This window comes from Apis cerana, linkage group LG6, assembly GCF_029169275.1.
Source record: "Apis cerana isolate GH-2021 linkage group LG6, AcerK_1.0, whole genome shotgun sequence".
Classification (NCBI taxonomy): Eukaryota; Metazoa; Arthropoda; class Insecta; order Hymenoptera; family Apidae; genus Apis; species Apis cerana.
In genome coordinates, this window is record NC_083857.1 from 16,707,598 (window position 1) to 16,728,130 (window position 20,533).

Consider the following 20,533-nt stretch of genomic DNA (forward strand, 5'->3'; position numbering starts at 1 on the left):
GCAATTCCTCCATCCTTATTTTCCCACCTTACTCCACGAGTCCTCTCGAACGGGAGAAAGATCGCTCTTCTTTTTTTTCTTCCCTGGAAAATGATCCACAGATGCGAGATAAATTCTCCCTCCCTTCGACGAGATACCGGCACGACGCCCATGGGGCCCACCCATTAGAATATCTCGCTCGTTCCTCCCCAACCCTCCATCTTTCCAAGGTCTTTCGTCTGGACGAAAGAGGCGAGAGAGAGAGAGAGATTTGTGGAACAATAATTTTTCCACGATGAGAGAGAGGGACACGCACGTATCGACTCAAACTAATGAATTTAATCGTGAAAATGCCCTCCACTTCCTTCCTCGCTACTTTTTATCTTACCCTGTGGAGGAGGGGAGGGGGTAGATTAGATTTCCAAATTGGAAACGATCTCGACACGGTCGCATGGTTAAGGGAGGGGATCTCCTTCGAATCTGCCGGAATTAGCATATCTCTCCCCTCCCTTCGTCACGACTCGTAATTGAATTATTCTTAAATTCCCGTAAAAATCGGGCAAAAATTACAGGGAGCGAGAAGGGGCCGATATCCACCGATTAATTTTCTGGAACGTTTGCGAAACGCGATCTCTTTCTTGCGAGATCGAGATCGAGATCCTCCCCCCTCCTCTCCACTTACAGCGCGGAACGATTCTTTAATTGGAGGGGTCCGCGATTATCCGAGATATCCGGCGGTTTTTCTTTCCTCTCCCTCGAGGCGAGGCGGGCGACGAGGATGGAAGCTCTTGATCGATGAAAATTGGGAAATTCGGGTCGGTTAAGGAGAGAAAAATTTATTAGGGGGGGGTACGGATTCGGGGAAGAATAAAAATTAAATTTTTCGCGAGTTGTGGTGGGAAAAAGTTGGAGGGGGGGGAGGGATGGAGTCGCCACCCCCTCGAACAAGCAAAATTTTCTCGCGTCGGGGTAAATCGAGCCCGAAAAACTACCCCCCTCCCACTCGATTTTAACAAACATCTCGAAAAACTTCCCCGCCATCGCGGCGAAACTCCGCGATAATCGAAGCCGGGACACTCGAAGGGGTGGCTCCAATCAGCGCCACACGAGATATATATATATATATATATATATATATTTCCACTAGCATCCATCCACTTAAAACTAACTGCACACCGGGGAACGCGCGCGCGGCTCGCCACTCCACCACCACCACCACCCCCTTATGATAATTTTAATTTTAATCTCCATCCCTTCCCGCACCCTAGTTTCAACTCTCCTCCTATCGGCCGGGGTAGAAGTCGAGAAGGAGCCGATCTAGAAAACGTGATCCGCGGCGCAAACTCATCCTCTCTTTCCCCCCTCCCCCCTCCCCTCGCCGAGAACGAGCACGAGTTGAAACGATAACGGAACGATGACGGATTCGAAATTTTTCCGATCGAAAAATACGCGCGAGACGTGTATACGCGTATATATATATATATATATGGATACGTATGTACGGATAGGTTCGATGAAAATGAGATGAAGAGCGGCGAGCGGAGGACAGAACAGGAAGTTTCAATAAACTCGATCCTGAGATCACGATTCGCAAATAACGTACGGCTCATCGTGCATTATCGCGACGGTCCGTCATTTATTCGACGTACTACGATTCTGTGAAATGTAGTCGAATTTTCTAAATTTTCATTTCATCGAAATTATATATATATATTACTTCGATCTTCGAAATTTATTAATAATCCCTCGCCTGTAATCCGTGTAATGGTTTAAAAAGGAAGGAAAAAAGAAAGAAGAGAGGAGGAATAAATTGGAGTAGAACAGCGCGGGAATTATCGGTGAGGGAAGCGAGCCACGATTCGAATTAGACGATGTTTTTTTATCGGACAAGCGGCCGATCGATCTTAACCGCGGCGACCTATAAATGTTCATTCGCGTTCCGCGACACCGGGAGAGTGAGAGAGAGAGAGAGAGAAAGAGGGAGAGAGCGAGACCGGCTCGAGTTTCGCGGACGTCTCGCCGGCCGTGAGTAACGTCGGCCGTTTCGCTCTATAGATTTTTCGCCATACGTAGCCATGACGTGGCGATCGTGCCAACGCTTATGTTTATTTCAGATGTGCCGCCAACGGTCGCGCCCGCCACCTTTCGCCGCCGCGAAAGTAACCCGAGGCTGATCGCGGGTGCGACATTTTTCACGCACGATATATTCGGAATAATTTTGGGAAAATTTTTATATTAATCGAACAACATCGGAGAGAATTAATATCGCGTTTGATTTAACAGGAATGGAATAAAATCGGCCGTATATATATATATGATGTGCAAACGTTTAGGGAAGAGGATTTAAAATTGTAACGTATATATATCGAAGCGATTATTTTTTATACGTTTCAAATATTAATCGACAATTAATGCACGTTTTGGGGAACGAGATTAAATGTACGATGAAAATTAATATTGCGTTTGATTGTAAAATAAAATTACCTGTATATATATATATATAATCTGTAAACGTTTAGAAAAGAGAATTAATCTTGTCCAGTTTTGACGTGCATATAGGGGCTACGTTTCGAGCTTTGATTTTTGGGCATTTTTAGGCAGATATTAAATGTGATTCGAGTCCTTTAAGGAAGATCGAAAGATTGATAAATATCAAACGTTAAAAATTAATTTTAATACAGTATCATTGTAAGTTTAATTTACAAAAAAAAAAAACTCGTCGATAAATTTATACTTCTCAAATATATTTTGTTCGATATGCAAACGTTTAGAAAAAGAGGATTTAAAATTTTTCAACGTGCACTCGAAACAATTAATATTCTTTTTTTTTATAGCTGATAGCTTAGTTCCATAATTCCAAACCTTTTCCATTCTCCTTTTCACGGATGAAATTTTCAGTACTGTGCAGCAGAGCAATAACGAAACGTAGAATTCAATTTCTCGTAATCAAGTTCTCGCTTCTTCTAATATCAAAGAATATCCCAGAACTCGAATCGCATTGATTTCTAAAATTAACTTAACATTATGAATGGAGAATTTCTCGAAAAATTTGCTCGATTTTCTTCTTTTACGAATCATTAAAAATATCATTATTGGAATATATACTTGATCGAGAATTTATCACATAAGAGATCACGTTGATGTACTCAGATTCGTAAAAACCTATCCACCGAATTTATATTATTCAATTCTTAAAATTATTCCCCACACTTTTACCGACCGAGTCTCTTCAAATTCCTTACAAACGTAATTTCTCGATTCCATTCTCACTCTCGAATAACCCTACGCATACACCGATAAAAACTTTCTCCATACTCTTCCTCTGCACAATATTATACTTGAAAATTAATTGTATCACGGAGCAAAATTTCTTTCTTTGTCGAATCGATCATTTTCCACCGATGTACGACTATACCCACACACACACATATATATAGAACGAGAAAAGTTTGTCGATCGAAATAATATCCGCGAGGAACTATGGACGGCTGCGCTCGATCGATCTCGAGGAGAGAAGAAATCTTTTCCGACCCCTAATTGCCGTAATTAAATCTCCGTGAGAGAGAGAGAGAGAGAGAGAACTTACCCGATTCTCCGCTCGAGATGTGGAATCATCGGCGCGCCCCCTCGAATTATTCTCAGTCACCCCGCCGCTTCCCGTGCAATCCAGGCCGTCGAGCATTTGCTTCTCCTTTCCAACGGATATATATACATATATATACACATACGTATGCATATATATATATATATCCTACACACGATTCTCTATCCTCGATATTCTGTCATCGCCGAACTCACCACTCTTTTTCGTGTATGGAAGAGAAAGGGAAAGAAGAAAGAGACCCATCGTCACCGATACTACGTTTTTTCTTCTCACTCGGTAAGTAAGTTTGACAGGGCGGGATAAATTTCTAGGGAAATTGGAGGCGCGGACGGGAATGACATTTATAGAGGGCCGCTCGTGGCGAGAGGTGCGATCGAAGATCGATCGATAAGGAAGGGAAGGCAGTGGACGACGACGACTTGTCACGCGCGCGGACGATTTGGAAGTGGCGAGGGCCGGAGAGGCTTCCTTCTATCCTTGCACCCGGCCGCTCGTCGGATAGGAGCGTAACAGTAAGCTGTTTCACGATTAGCCGAAATGTATAAACTTATTTATTTCGGTGGCAGATAACCCCAAGCTTCCCGCAATAGCCGAGCCGAGGCGGGCCGCCCATTGGCGTCGAATTTCTTCGTAACGATAACGATGGGATCGAAACTTCAGGTCGACCGACTGCTAACCTTCGGCTATTCGATCGATGCTATTGACGCCGAATATTTATCGATTAACTTTGCTCTCGATCCAATTAATTAACTCGATCGACAACAGCTTCTCCCTCCCTCGAGGAAATTCTACTAAAAGGAGAGGGAAAAGGTTGATTTTTCGAGCGAGAACGGAAAACAGGAATTCTTCCTGGGAGGCGCGAGGGAGGCGGGAAAACTCGAAGATAATCGAGCGCGAGGAAAGAAAGAAAGAAAGAAGCCACCAGAAAAAGATTATCGAATCGACTGATGAACTATTTTTCGTTCCGATCGGTCCACGCGCGGAAGTTGCCCGCTGATAATTGATAAGAGCTCCCCCTTTCCCCCGTTTCGGCCACCACACCAATATATATATATATACACGTACATATGTACATGTAAATATACGTATATATAAATAGGTCGCATGGGTCGGCACAATTGACCGTATTCATTCGATCACGAATTGATTTATCGATTGTTATCAGCTCAAACTTTGTAGCCGAAAAACGATGTTGCAAAACTGACAGAACAGAGCGGAGATAATGTCTACCAAATTTATATAATAAATTCGTATTATCGCCTCTGGTATTGACCAGATATAGATGAGAAATAAAACTTTCCGAGTGTAAAAAAAAATTTTTGATACGGTAGCATCGAAAATTCGTGTTTCATCAACGATAACCAAAGAAAAAAAAAAAGAAAAAAAAAAAAGAAAAAAACGCAGAGATCTAAACCGCTCTACAATGTAACGCAACTGCTACGCGCGCTGTATTATTATTATTATTATTATTATTATTATTATTACGTTCGCTTCGTATTCGTTTCCTTCCATTTTCTCCTTTTCGTTTGAAAAAAAACGAGCAACGCGCGTTTTCAAGATTCGTGTAAAACGATCCAACAGTCGGAAAGAGAAAGAGAAAGAGAAAGAAGAAGGAAGAAAGAGAGAGAGTATAATAAAGTTAGTTCAGTTTTCCCTTCGTGGATAGGCAGCGATCGAGCGAACGAACGAGCGAGCGAGCGAGCAGCGAGAGAGCGAGGGGTGGGTGCGATAAGCACGGGGATTGCGGGCGGGCCGATCATTGGCCGGCTCCTGTGCCGGCAGTCACATCGAATCACGATCACCGATCCGGCGGATAGAAGGTGCACCGAAGGGATTTCCGGCGCAGATTGGCCCTAAGCAAATGACAAAGCACGGGAGAGAGGAGGGGGAGAGGGTGGGGGAGGGTAGGAGGGGGAGGGATGCGAGAGGAAATAACGGTAATCCTTGAAACGGGGAGCGAGATCAGAGAGGGTGGTTTCCTTGGGCAGCCGCAATCTGTCCGAGCTTGGCCGGCAAAGCTCCAAGAAGGGTGCCTGGCCGACTGGCCTTTCGAGTTTAGAGCCACGGTGCAACCGTCCTTCCCCCCCTCCTGCGCCAAACATCGGCGGAAATCGAGCGAGATTCCTATTTATCGCGAGCCGATCCCTTCCGGTCAACGAAAAGCCGCATCATCTCGCCTTCGAGGAATCGCCTCTCCTTCCATCTCTTCTCTTCCCTTTCGTTTCCCTCTTTCCTTTCTTTCAATTAAGAAATTTTCGCCTCGAGCATCGAAACCGGTACACGATGAGCGACACGGTTAGAGAGGGAAGTCAAGTTCGAGAATTTTGGACGGAGTTGACCAATTTTGCGCGAGATAAATCAAGAAGTGGCACAAAGTGGCCACGATACGACAAACCATATACACAGTGTAATTTTCTGCGGGACGAGAACGAGAGAGGTGGCGATAAATATCCGTCAAAAATTACGCTCACGTCCTATCGTATAGATGTTCCGAGGGGGCTAAACGCGAGTCGATGAGCCGTATCCGGCCGTGTCTTGGCATAATCGGGCCGTGTTGTCGTCAGGATTAACCTATTAACGCCCACTGTCTACCTCCGGGTTTGCCAAGAGTAATCGGCTCCGCGTCGAGATTTGGACGTGCCGCGAAACACCGGCATTTGTCACTGCGCTGTTCGAAAGTCCGAGCTTCAACAAGTAAGTATCTTTGCAAGGGACGGAGAAATATTGCTGCTCGCGTCTTGGCCGCGAGCTCCCCGTAATAATAATAATAATATCGGCAACTCGGTCGATAAATCTGTAACACCGACCGAACAGAAATTCCTACATCCCCTCCTCTTTTCAGAATAGGTTACTCGATTCGTAGCCTATTTCACACCGTGCGAATAGGTGGCTCGACGCAACGATAATAATAACGCTTTGTCCCGAATCGAGAATCGAGAAGAGCGTATTACGTATACTGCTTAAAGTATCGAAAAAGAATTCAGATTCGTCGAGAGTTAAAAAAACAAGGACGAAAGAGATTCCATTTCACGAAATTCATAAAGATCAAAGCGATCCTTTCTCTCCTACGAACCATATAACCAAAAAAAAAAAGTACTCGTCGCAACAAAGTGTTAACGAACCGTTCGATACGACTTTGACGAACCCGGTTATCATCCTTCGAAAACTTAGCCACGGCAAACGTATTTCGAAGCTTCAATGGAAAAAAAGAATAGAAAGAAAAGGAGAGAAAGAGAGAGAGAGAGAACAAGGAAGCTCCGTGGCGAAGCGACGAAAATGCGAAGAGGGAATGAATAGAGGCGCGGAAAACGAAGCGGAGAAACAGCGAGCGGAACGGAGGGAGGGATGGGGCGGGCAGGCAGGCAGGCAGGCAGCAGCCGTCAAAAGTTGCCGAACTAATAGGACGATTTTCAGCGCGGAGCGTTTAATTAAATTAATTATATGCGCGCCTCGGTCGTAATATAAATTGTGAGCAAGCGTCGGGGACGAGCGTGAGGGGGAGGGGAGGGGGAGGAGGAAGGTTGAGTTCCGGTTGTACGCGCGGCAGGAGAGGAAAGGGGGAGGGGGGAGAGGGGGGGAAATACCGTCAAGCTGCGATCGCCAACTTTGATAGTTACGTTTCATCCATCCATCCATCTATCTATCTATCCGAAATACACGTTTTCCGCGGACTGGTTCGACGCAAACTTCGAAATCGGTAAGCGGAGTTGCCGCGTATCGAGTTGTCCGATTAAAGTTGCCGCTTCTCGCGTTTCGCGATTTTCGCGGCGAGGACGACTCGATCGACGCGTAGAAATTTTTTTTTTTTTTCGAATATTTCACACACGAGTTCGAACTGATCGTCTTAGAAACAACAATAAAACGACTTAAGCAGATCGCTGTTCACGAATCGATACTTATTAATCGCAACCAAGATGACTAAGGCTCTTTAAGAGAGAGGAAGAATGGTAACGAGAATTCTCCAAATCTCATTCCACGCGAAGTAAAGCACGATAACGTAACGTAACGGAAATTGAATCATCGCGGCAAGAATGCGCTTCTCCTCCCTAAAAAAAAAAGTAAAAGATAAAAAAACCCAGGAAGAGACACAACCCTCTAATTCCAAGCTACCGGTCCAATCTACAACAATCGAGTCGACCGCAAGGGTCGCAGGAGTTCTGCAAGGGGTTTTCTCTGCGATTCTCCCTCCCCACCTGGAGTGGGCCGAAAAGGTTTGAAAAGGCTGCCGGGAAAAACGGACTCGCGGCTTCCTTCGGCCGCGCACGCGCCCCTCCCCACCCGTGTTTGCACACACGCACCCGCGGCCAGCGACACGGGAGTGGGGGGACGAGTTGCTCGCAAAACCCCGTGGCGCGCTCGCCTACTGCGGTTTCTACGTCTCCAGATAAAGCGGCGAGGAGCAGTAGGGGGAGGGCGCACACACGCTGAAAACGGGGGTAAACGGCCAACTTTCCAGGCGGATGCCCGGATCCTTGGACGGCCGAGCCAGACGGTAAATACATTTTTAAATAAGAGTTTTTTACTGGCCGGATTTCGTCGTCCCCGTATCGGGGAATTATCCTTTTGCTTTGCGCGCATTATCCTTCGGCCCGCGAGAGCAGGCCTGGGGAGAGGGAGAGGGAAGGTTCAAAAGCTTCGTCCACGAACCGGCCCACGCTCTCCCCACCCTCGCTCTGTCTCGCTTTCTCCATATATCGATGAATTCTTCTCCTAGGAACAGAGTCACGAGGAGCTATTCAACTTCTCACTTTTTCGAGGGAGAACGGAGCGCTCGATTGACGGTGGAAGATTGGGAAATAATTTAAAGGCGCGTAGCAAGAGTTATTAATTATATTTAAAATAAGCTTTTCGAGAAATTTTTGGAAATCGTAATCGGCCTGTTGTATCACGAGGAATAAAGAGTAGTATCTTGATCGAAAGTTATTATCAACAAGAAAAATCGCATCGAAGAGAAATTTTCCTCCAAGACACCTCCATCGATCAATGATCCCTCCGTCCAGGGAGGGGGGGTGTTTAAAATCATTAGCCACCCATCCGATTCGAAAAGTCTTCCGACGCGACTCGTCTTCTTCTCCACCACGATTTCCCTTTCTTTCTTTCTTTCTCTCTCCTTCTCCTTTCCCCCTTTTATTTTTTTCAGACCGCGCGTCCTCGCAGCTCGAATTCAATTGTGATTGATCACCGACGGTGATTGAGGATTCGAAATGAAAGGCTCGCCGGTGGCGAAGACAAAAAGACGAACCCCCCCTCCTTTCCCCACCCCCTCTTTTCCACGAGGCATCCTCCTTCCTTCCTTCGTACGAGCGAGAATCACGGCTCGCTCACAGACGGCAGCCAGACTGGATATAATGGAGTAAAATTCATACGACTCCATATCGGCGCGATAAAAAGACAGGCGGGCGGGCGGAGCGAGAAGCCGGGGACGGGGCACAAAGGAAGGATTAATTTTAAATATCATATACTTGGCCGGCTAAAAAGCGAAGGTGGGAAGAGAGCTCCGTCGCCGGGGAGGCTCGGAGGACTGATAAGTTACGTCAGGAGGGAGGGATACTTTTCAGGGGATTTCCCTTTTCGGTTGGTAAAAGAGAGAAAAAAAGACGGAAAGCTCGAAAAACCTCTTCCCTCTTCTTCTCTCCTCAATTTTGGATTGTGTATATATTTCTATTCTCACAAGTTCGAGTTAGAGATATTATTGAAAAATACGTTAATTCCTACTTACAATTGGTCTACAACGTTTTAATATTTAAAATTCGAATTCCTCGCACTCCTCGATCGTTAAACTTTCTCCACCGGTTCCTAATATTACTCGATTCGAGATAAAGTTTGAGAAACTGGAGAGAGAGAGAGAGATAGAGTGAGAGGCGGAGGGGGAAGGAGGAGTGCGGCCGTTAGAGATATCGTTGGCCCGCGTCGCGCAATAATAATAACAACAATAATAATAACGACACCTTCGTGCACGGTTTTTTGTTCGACCGTTCGAATAAACGTCGCGAATTCTTACACGACGATAATTCAACCTCTCTGCAACGCGCGCTCGATTTACTTGCTACCCGTCCGCGCGGCCAAGGAATGCACGCGTTGTATTATTATCGCGAGTTTCGAGCCTATATACCACCCCCCCCGCTCCCCCAACAAGAGGTGACAACGAGCCTCTCTCTGACACTTTGCCAATCGCGAATTCGCGAAACGAGAGCTAGCTCTCTCGTTTCGATATTCCTCGCTTCGAATCGAGATAAGATAAGATAAGGGAAAAGGGAAAAAAAAAAAAAGAAGAGGAAAAAAGATCGCGAAGCACGAGAGCCACGAAAAAAAGGGGGAAGAAGCGAAAGAGGGTGGCTCCGGTTTAATCGTGAATTATCAATTCGGGACGGAGCCGAGTCGAGTCGAGTCGAGTCGAGTCGAGAAGGCGAAGGAGAGGGCGGCGGCGGCGGCGGCGGCGGCCGGAGGGCTTCGCTGACCGACGTTTCTGGTTAATCGCGTTTGCGGAAAAACGGAGATAATTCCTGGCCGTCGTCCGTCTGGACGACGATGGAGGCGTGTACGTATATACGCGCGTACGTACGTGGTGGAGAGGGAGAGAGAAAAAAAAAGGTGGGGTCTCGTGGATGATCTCTTGCCGTGTGTATGGAGAAGGCCAAGCGGGTAGGGTAGGGATTGATATTCGCGGGCACACGGAATTTTTAACTAGCCCGGCCGGCCTTTAGCCGTACCGCCCGCAGAAAGCGCAGCAGAAAAGTTATGAATCTAATTTTCAGCGTATTTGTGTCTCACCCACCTACCCCTACCCTCTTTCCCCCGGTTGCTCCGCCATCGCCACCAGGAACACCTATATCAATCCCCCTTTCCCCTCTCCCTCCTCTCCTTCCTCGATACACGCGTCTCCTCTCCTCCCCCACCTCCTCCTCCTCCTCCTCCTCCGCCTCCGTCCGTCGTTCGCTTTCGCGTAATAAAGCGCGCCGCGGCTTCGTTAGGTTTTTATCTCGGCCAGCAAAAAAAAATTAATTTCGAGAGACGCCATGGTTTTCCATCGCCATGGGTGGAGGGAGAGATCACGCACCCCCTCGTTACGCGTCCTTCTTCCATCCGTGGAAGAACGACGATGGAGCGTACACGCGCACGGAGGATGGAAGCTTGATGGACGCCTCACGTCGTTTTCTTTATACCCACCCACCTCGACTTCCCTGTTGATTCTTTCTCTTTCTTTCCCTTTGACGAGAGAAGCTAGCCAGAAACTCTCGAAACGCGATTATCTTTCTCTTTCGTTGCGTCCAGTGGCCGATTTAAAAGGGAATCTAAAAAATTTAAGGCCTCGTATTTTTAAGAGTCGCTTTTTTCCCCCTTCCCCGTCTTCTTTTTCTAAGAGTGAGTACCGAAGTTGTATAATGAAATCCTTGTTTGAAGTTGTGAACAACGAGGATAATATGGGAAAAGAGGGGAGAAAAAAAATCGATTCTTATTCTAATCGGACGAATACCGTTTCCACGTTCGAGCCATTAATTTCACGAAGCCGGCTCGCTAAAACGCCTAATATCCACGCTTCCAGTCACGCTCTCCACAACAACGTCCAATAAATGCTCGAATCCCGTTGCGACCACGGGGGCCACGACACGACGACGGTCGCTGGTGTGTAAATCAAGCCAAAAACTCCCTATATTTCAGCATACATCAGTTGCGCGGATCGAGCGTGTAATTCCCGAGCTCGCGTTCGTCACGGTTATAAGCGATAATTTCAGTTAGTGGTTCGAGTTCCTCTCCACCAGTAGCCACGTTCACATGATTGAGCGCGCGCGCATGCGCCCGGCCACGCGTATATCTCGTTCTAGATCGCGCCTCGTGCAAGCACTTACAGTATACGATGCTAAGTCATGACCGGTACGCCATCGCGGCTCGTTTCTATAAATCTTCGGTGATCCGATAAGAAAAAGAGATCGCCCAACTCGGTTGAAACTCGCGATCCCACCTCCAAAAGGGGGTCGAGAAAGAAACGTGCGAGTACTGCTGCTACGTTACTACTATGTGACTCGGTGACTTGGACGCAGGTTAGGTTAGGTTGGCGCGATCGCGTTGCCGTTAAATCGAAGGGTACGCGCTTTAACCGTCCCCCTCCCCTCCACCCCCAACCCCTCGTCGGTTTCCATCGCCGAGGTTCGCGTGCTCGACGAAATATACTTAAAACCGTAATTACGATATAATCAACGGCCGCCGTGACCAGATACGCATCTCGGGGATGAAAAGAAAAAAGGAGGGGTGGGTGTCGATCGATCTGTTCGAACTGGAAAAACCCTTTTTAAAAGTATACGGAGCAAGGGTGAAGGTGTAGGAGAGTGTGGCAAGGGAGGAGGAGGAGGGGGGAGGGGGGATTTAACCACTGCCGTTGAGGCAGAGGAAAACGGTCTTCCCCTTCGGCTACTCCGACGACGCGCACGCCTGTGTATACGATCGTGTGCATGTGCAGGAGGGAGGAGGGTGGCGGAGGGGGCAGAAACGAGTTTTACACATCGCGTAAAAGTTAGTTCCTAATTATTCAGATTTTCTAATTAATGTTTCAGCCGACAATGATGGAGCATCCGGCTCGTCTTTTCTCTCCCTCTTTTTTCCTTTATCGAGCGCCCACATGCAGCTCTCCTCCAGTGTATATGTGTGCGTGTACGCGTATGATTGCGCGCGCGCGCGCACACACACACACATACTTCTCTTCTTATTTGCAATGATCGTCTCGACCGTTCGGGAAATTAGCCCCTCTCAGACCTATTTTTAATGCGAATTTAACGCTTCCATGACGAATGACGCGATATTCGTTAAGAAGGATCACTCGCGCGATCGATCTCGCGCGAATAATCGTACGTTATGTCACTGGCCATACCTCCTTTGCTGTCCAAGTATCGAGCTTTGATCGAATCGAACGAGCAGATTTATAAAAAACGATATGAAAAATTAAGCTTGAATTAATTCGGCGGAAAACTCGCGTTTTGGAATTCCAATGGTATATAGCTAGACGTTAAAGAAGATGGGACAAGTTTGAAGCGATAATCCGTTGACGAACGATCGTATCGTTTCGACGACATGCAACCGCGATAAATAATAAAGAGCACTTTCGCGAAGAGCCGTCATTACGACAACCTTATCAGCCGCTCCACCGTCATTGAAAACAGACTCTAAGGATGTTGTCGGAGCGTATCGACAGATGGCGCTGGCTCAAGTGCGATTCTCACCCGAGTCGATGCTTTAAAAACGCTTAAGATGCCGGAAGAAATTTCAAAAGGAAGAGGATTATCCAAACTTTTTTATTTTTTCTTTTTTTCATCGCGAACAACGTGGAGATCATCCGTCGAAACGAACATCCGTCGATCGTGAGAGGGAAGAAAGCGAGGTCGATTCTGCCTCCTCCTGCCTCGCCGAAACATATGCATCGTCCTTGTTGCGAACGCAATTTCACGGGTTACATAGATAAGAGAGCCGGCTCGCAAGTTGGCCGGCCTGGAGGTGGGGAGGAAGAGAAGGGGGACGCGAAAAAACGAGCGGTGGGCGGGCAGCTATTCCGGATTCAGTTCCTATATTTTGTTCTACTTGAAACTTACGAAACGAAACGAAATATCTAAACGAATATTGACTCTTTTACCGGGGTGCGCTCGCGTCATTTTTCGCTCGAGTGCAAATATTCGGCTTTTTTGTCCGAGTTCATCCTTCCCTTCCCCCTCTCGGTCCCGAAACCACTAACGCCGCCGAATTCATCACGGTGTCGCGGAATAAACCGTATCGTGGAACCGTTCGTAGATACTCGCATAATCGTCTCGCCGACGACGGAATGAAATTCCATTACGCGTGAAAGCAAAGAAACTTCTTGTCGAAATTACGTAACGACGGTGATGTTAACGGGGAATTGAAATGCTGCTTGCATAGCTTTCGAAAGGTGACACGAAATAACGAATTTTCACGGCGATATCGATCTTTTTATCCACTCCACCGTACCGTAATATTATTTACAACGCGATGCAGATACGATAAGAAAATGATCTAAATTGATCTTCACGGCGAGGAACGATTACTTTCCAGAGACTCTCGTTCTAATTACGAATATCTTTTTCTTTAAGAAACTGGTATACCACGAACCTAACCTCGTTCGATCCGCAGCCGCGCAACTAACGCCATCTCATCGAGAAGCGTGCCGTGTGCCGGAACGAAAGTGTTTGGATCGAGATTTGTCGCGATTCGTAGAAACGGTGGATCGTGACTGTGCATAGAGAGGTGCGGCGAGATTTTCCCGAGATTCTATTATGCAATCGTGAAAGCCTCGAGTTTCTCCATCCGTCCATCCATCCATCCACCCACCGATCAGTCGGTCTCTAATCCGTTTCACAACGGTTTCACGACGAGCGTGCGCACGCTCGATTCGAGCGATAAAATTCGTCGTTCCGGCCGTGGCGATTGTTTGTCCTCGCGTCGCGAGTACTGCGCACTCGATTGCTCCTTATCAGCGGTAATTATCAGCAAATCTTGGTATCAGGGCAAATACCGTAACACATCGTGGCGGGAGTGCTCGGCCTACCGGCGTTACAGCGAAATGGCCGTCGATGTCTCCGCGATGGCTTCGCACGGTCCACGTGATCGCCCGCCGATCGCAATTATCGATAAAAACGGTGGGAGGATGATACGACCGCCCGATATTTCCCTTCTTCTCGTCATATTTTTTGTTTCGTCCAACGTGCACGCGGTTCGATTTAATCGATGATAAATTGTAATTGAATCAAAATTGCAAATAAAATAAAATAAAATCCATTTTTTTCAACCTCTTTGTCAAGCTCGCTTGGTAGAACACAAAACGTGTTCTCGCCTCGCGATCTTTAAAAAAGAAAAAAGGAACAGTGATATATTTCACGTCCAAAGAAAGTTAAATTTACACATCTTTCAACTCTGTCGGTGGAGAAATTTTTTTCTCTTCGAAGAAAAAAGAAAAAAAAAGAAAAAAGTAAACACTCGATCGGGATAGTTTGTCCGAAATACTTTTCCCCTCTCCAAAGAAAAATAAGATGCCCGGAGAGGAGCGAAACAGGAAGTCTGGTCTCGGCACAAGATCTTACCGCTCGGCTACAGAGAGAAGTGCGAATATCGTTCCCGGTTATTTCTTGATCTATCGGTCTGGGTACATTAGCCAACGTGTTTTGAAACACTCGTGGAGCGTATTTGCGTTGGCATCGGGCGGCGCGTTGTCCCTCTTTCATCTCGCCTCGGAGGAACAAAGTCGTTAGCCGGTCTAATATCGCGAACCCTTTTCCCTTCCGAGCACGATCCCGCGATTTTTCTCCTCCAACGGAGAAGCAGATCAAAGACTCGGTTCACGCGTCACGGGTGCGAACAGCCCTGTCAATCATCCGGGACGCGGGCCAAAGGGACCTCTAATTACCCTTCGGTGGTGATCCGTCGTGGAATCGTCGTGTCGAATAATACGAGATTCGAGGTTTGTTCAACGCGCGAATAAACGACTCATCGAATCGTTTTGGTTGAAAAATAATAATAATAATTGATAACCGATCCGTAACCGCGTATTAAACTCGACCCGTTATCTGTGCATGTGATCGCTGATTTAACAATCTTCGCCCCCTTTCATCTCCCGGTTGTCATCAATTTCTCGCGATACGAAGGCCTGATTTTTCGAAAATGTGAAAGCCGTTGTATACCGGCCGAGTTGCCAAGTTGCGATAATAATAAATTCATTTATTGCCGTCTTGTCTGAAACGGATAAAAAGCAAATGATCCCCGGCCGTCATCGTTTCATTGTTTGCCACGTCTTTCAGACAAATTTACGATCGAATCGCACAAATATGTTTGCCCCGATTCTCCGTTAGAAAGTATCATCGAAACGGAGCAGTCAGCCTTGCCTCGATCGCGTGCTTATCGAACAAAATTATTATTTTACCTTCCCCCCCCCTCCCTTCCGCTTTAACAGCTTTGTTAAACTTTCGTTCCACCTCCCCTGGAAATGTTCCAGGAACATCGACCGCCCCGAGTTGTAGCTACAATTTAAAAAAAAAAAAAAAAACGCACAGAATTTATTTTCAAGAATTCCCCCTCCCCCCTCCCTCTTTCTCGTCGAGGAATAAAGAAGATATCGAGGGGGGGGGGAAAAAAAAAAAAGAAAAAATTAAATCTATCCCGTCCAATTGATTTCCACGCTTCATAAAATCTCCCTCTCGAACGTCCCTCTCCCCCTCCATCCCCTTCTATCGAGGATAATCGAACAACTACTCCACTCCTTCCCCCCCCCTTACGCTGTCGCTACATTATTTACTCCTCATTATCGTCGTGGCCGGCATACCTCCCTCCTTTCCCCTTAATCGAAGGATAATAAAAATCATCCCCCGAGCGATGCCTTCTCAATAAAAGACATTGTTCCGGGGAGCAAATTCTTATCCGTGAAAAAGGCGTCGTTGTCCCTTCCCTCCCCTTCCCTTTCGAGAGAAGTGACGCGAGCAAGGAGGAGGAGGAGGAGGAGGAGGAGGGGTTGGATTATCGGGTTCGAGATTACAGCTCTCGTTTTCTCCCCCCGTTCCAATACGAGTATCGGGGAGGGGGGTGGTAAACAGGGTGGAAAGGGGTTTATTGGCCCTAAGCAGGATACTTATTGAACTCTTAGCGGTGTTTTCATCGCTCTCTCTCTCTTCGGGCACAGGCGGCTTTCAAGTGTTTTCGCCTTTGTTTAAAGGACCCCGCTCGCATTATGCACCCTCCTCCGCGGAGGAGAGCAGAGGAGAGAGGTCCTTGCAAGAAGCATCTCGGCTCCGTAAACTCCGCGGCTCAAGGGTTTGACCACTTTCGAGCGGGAATCGAAGCGGTTATTTGAAGGAAAATATGTCTGATAATAAAAACGAGCGACAATCGGGCGGAATCTGGATCGAATCCATCGCGCGGGAGGAGGTGTATTCGAAAGTATCCGAGATGATGATAATCGATCCGACGTCTCTCCGCCGTGAAAATATTCTTGAATATTCATCGACGGATCCCCCTCCCTCCGCGCGTTCCCTATTTATGACGGTTCTTTCATTACCAATTCCGTCGGTTCCGCCGGCTGCCATTAGTCACACTTTGCGTACCGAGAGCGTGATTTCACCCGCGTTTATCGCGAATCGGTTGAAGGTGAAGTGCACTCGGGGGTGAATTTCACGGCGGGAGGGAGGGGTGTTGCGCGCGTTCCGCGTAGAGGTGGAGAGAGAGAGAGAGAGAAGGCGAGAGGGGAGGTGGGCGATCGGAGCGAGCGAAGGAGAGATAAGCGATTGGGCGGCGAGGGGAGGCACGGCCCACCCACGTGCTCCATCGAGTGCTCCGTCAGTCATTCGGCCGAACGCGCACGCAGCGGAAAAGCCGTTAGTGTGCGACAACGGTTCAACGCTGGAATTACACTGTTGCCAGCGCTACGCGCGTTTTTTCACGGATGAAAAAGCGCCCATTAACTCGACGCTCGAAATTCGCATCGCTCTTCTTTGTTTCTTTCTTGGGCGAGACTCACCTCTTTGTCCTTGGCTTGCAGTTCCTGCTCCAGGTTGGTGTTGGGCGTCCTCCTGGGATTGCTGGCATCGTGCACCTGCTGCTGATCGCTTCCCTGTGGAGTCTGAGACAACTTGTGTCCCTCAGTCTTCGAATTCCCCTCATTCGCCGCGGCAAGTTGCTCCTTCAGTGCGGACACTTCCTTCTCCGCCAATGTCGCCCTCTGCAATCGAACGTGGATAAACATATCAATCGTGTCCGTCCGGATCGACCAATATATCGTATATCTTCCGGAGAAATGTCCCACGTATTGGAATTACCATTCCATTCGAATAAGTTTTAAACATTCGAAACTATAAATTTCGCCGATATAGAATTTTACGATTAATCCAGTCTTCTATTCATAATCATCCCGCTATTAAACCGATCTAATTTTACCAACTTTGCTTTATCGATCTTATGAATATTTGGTCAACAAGAGAGTTATATCTGCTATGTGTGAATATTTATACCCCTCTTCCAAAATTAAACAAAGGAAAGGAATTCTTCTGGATGTTTGACAAATTTTAAAAATTTCCTAGTTTTCAGGTCCCGATTTATCCCTCCTTTGGAGAAACGATTCCTTTAACAGGCGAACACGTGCGGCCTCGTCATCAATCGGCATCTGGAAGCGATTAAACTAAAATCCAAACTAAAATCGCGGGTCGGGGTAGTGAAATATATCGGAACGCCGCGTGGACTAGCCAAGGCAACAAGTACACGTCAGTTTTTGCCCGATGCATCGAAGCTCGATCGATCGTTTCCGCGAAACAACCACGCCAACTTCGATTTGAAATTGTACGGTAACACGGAATCGCTTACGTACCAGTCATTCCACGCAACGTATTATTTACATTTTCCACGGTAATCCTATCCTCCCCTCTTTGTCTTGCGCGCACAGATTTATTATTACGTCACTTTATTATTGTCGGAATCTATGCGTGGAAAATTTGGAACGAAACCAATCTCTTTTTTCTTCCCTCCCGTTCGAAGCGGAGATCGTAAACAAATTTCGAAACGAAAGGATCCACTCTGGTCGTCCAAGTGGTTCGAACAAAGGAAAAAACACGATGGTGAGAGAGAGAGAGAGAGAGAGAAAGAGGGCGAGGTACGAGATAGGTACAGTAATGACCCATTGTTTCCTGCAAAAAGCCTTGACGATGTTATCGATAATTACGAAATGATACGGGAAGCATAAATACATATCTGAGAGCGCGATGCACGTTCATCGAAATGGCGGACCGAGTATCGATAGGCTGTCGGGACTCGTCCCGTGTATTTGTCACGGGAGCTGGAAGAGTGGGGGGAGAGCACGAGCGGAGCTAAGGCCGTTGGAGAGGATCGAGAAGATCGGCGATAAAGATCCGTACCGTCCGCGATCGTCGCATTAGCGGCGGAAGTCGTTGAAAGATAATGGCTTCTTTGAACGTTGCTGACGACGTTGCTTTTGCCGTTGTTCTATCAATAATCGGCCGTTGGAAGAATTTAAGAATTACGGGAAACTCGATCACTTTTCCGGATGCCTCCTCCTTCGTTTCGATACGCTTCGACGATCGTCGATTCCCGATAGATTACAATCTATCAAGTGTCTCCTCGCGTTATTGTCCAAGTCGATTAAACGGGAATATTGCGAAAGAAACGCATCGAGAATTGTTTTAAACGTCGTTAAATGCGGTGGTCGATAATGTTGGAAAAGATTCCAACATTATTCTTGTACCGAGCGGAAAATATCGAGAGGAAAAGAAGGGAAGGGAATCGTTATTAAAAAGGAGAAAAAAGTGTACATTACCGCATTAAAAGCTCGAAAAATGTAGATTTCGACGATTCGGGAAAAAGTTAGGTTATACGCGTCGACGCACGCGTTGATTCACTCACTAATAACTACGAGAGGATACGAGAATCGGAGAAGATTTTCTATTTTCACGAGGTGAAAAGGTATACGTAGAGTCGCCATGACCACTGAAAATAGTTGGGAAGCAAATTCGATGGATCGAACCGCGGCCTGTTCGATTCGATAGTTGGACAGCACCAATTACGTACGTACTCGCCTTTCGACTCTGAATAGAGGGCGTGGTGGGAGGCGAGTTTCGATCACGCCGAGGCGTTTCGTCTTGGGCCCGACGCTCGTCTTATATCCCATCGCAAATTGACGGTTATCCGACTTGCACGGCGTTCCGGGCATCGATCGATCGCCACTCACCGATTCGATATACGGAATCGCGGCTCATTGCACGTTCCGCGTGTGCGAGAAACTGCTTCGGGGCTGGTTTTAGGCACCGGTGGTCACGCACTTTTGGATCAACTGGCAGGGCATCGATCGGTTTCCGTCGTGTTAACGCTTGTTTTCTCCGCGTTCAAAAACTTGGTGTGTCGTGTAATTAAGCCACGGTTTCGCATATCCCCGCACATCCTCGACATTTGTAATTCGAATCTTTCTCTCTCGTCGCCGAGTTTTCTCTTTGGAAGAGAACGCCATTTTTACATCGACGATCATTTCCATTATCGATAGATCGTTACACGCGTCAATAGTATTCGTCGTCTTCGCTACTACACTCGTGATACACGCGCGCGCGTGTGTGTGTGTGGAACGATGGATGACAAGTTTGGTAAGGTTATGTTATACCGCAAGATTAGTCTTCGACATAACGTGAGTACTAACCTATAAATGTCATTGTTTCGTTTCACCAACGCTATAAATTTCCAATTGTTATATCAAACGGATCGTTTATTTTCAAACTCTAATTGTTCAGGGACTAATAATAATTTGCCATTATTCGACAAACATTTGTCTGCCGAGAAAAATGAAAAATTTTTTTCTTAAAAATTCCCAACTTTCCAACGATCCGGTGGAACACCGGGGGAGGGGGAAAGAAAGGAAAATTTCGAGATTGCGGGCAAATTCGCAGGGGGGGAAATGGGCCACCACCGATGACCACGCGTGCAAGTCGGCGCAGCGTCGTTGGCGCGCGCACGAGCGCACGGCATGCGAGTGTCGTAGCCCGTCGAGCGCCGAGCATTCTTCGTGCCCCGCCGCCGGAATATCCCGAATAGATCAGCCTCCCTCGCGCGTCTTTCTATTTTTACGCCCCAGCCCCCGAATCATCAACGTGCACCGTTCTTTTCTACTATTTATTTCGTGACGGTTGACTAATGCGCGAGACCCATCGGGAATTCCGGTTGGATCGATGTGTTCGTCTCTGAATCCCGCGTCTCGGAAAAAGCGAGGGAAACGAGGTCGATGCTTCGATTCGACTTTGTTACGCGGAATGAAATATATGTATGTATATACGTGTTGGAGTATAATTATTCGGAGGAAGAAATAGGAATTTTTCTCTCTCTTCCTTTTAGCAACCGTGCACGAAAGTTTGGGAAGAGAATCGAAATCGTATCACGCGCTCGTATCGGTGGAGCAAAACTATTTCCACATTAAAC

The 20,533-nt window shown here is 47.1% G+C and overlaps 1 protein-coding gene across 12 annotated transcripts in view; it reads right to left on the reverse strand.

Moving 5' to 3' along the window:
* Positions 1-20,533, reverse strand: part of LOC107999169 (homeobox protein cut) — a 98,986-nt gene that overhangs the window by 35,265 nt on the left and 43,188 nt on the right. For 11 of the 12 annotated variants that reach the window (XM_062076868.1, XM_062076872.1, XM_062076869.1 and 8 more), the window contains one exon: positions 17,085-17,285. In XM_062076868.1, coding sequence (XP_061932852.1) covers positions 17,085-17,285 — 201 coding nt within the window. Of the gene's footprint in view, positions 1-3,565; positions 4,261-17,084; positions 17,286-20,533 lie in introns of those variants that run through there. The other variant, XM_062076879.1, reaches the window with a different exon arrangement.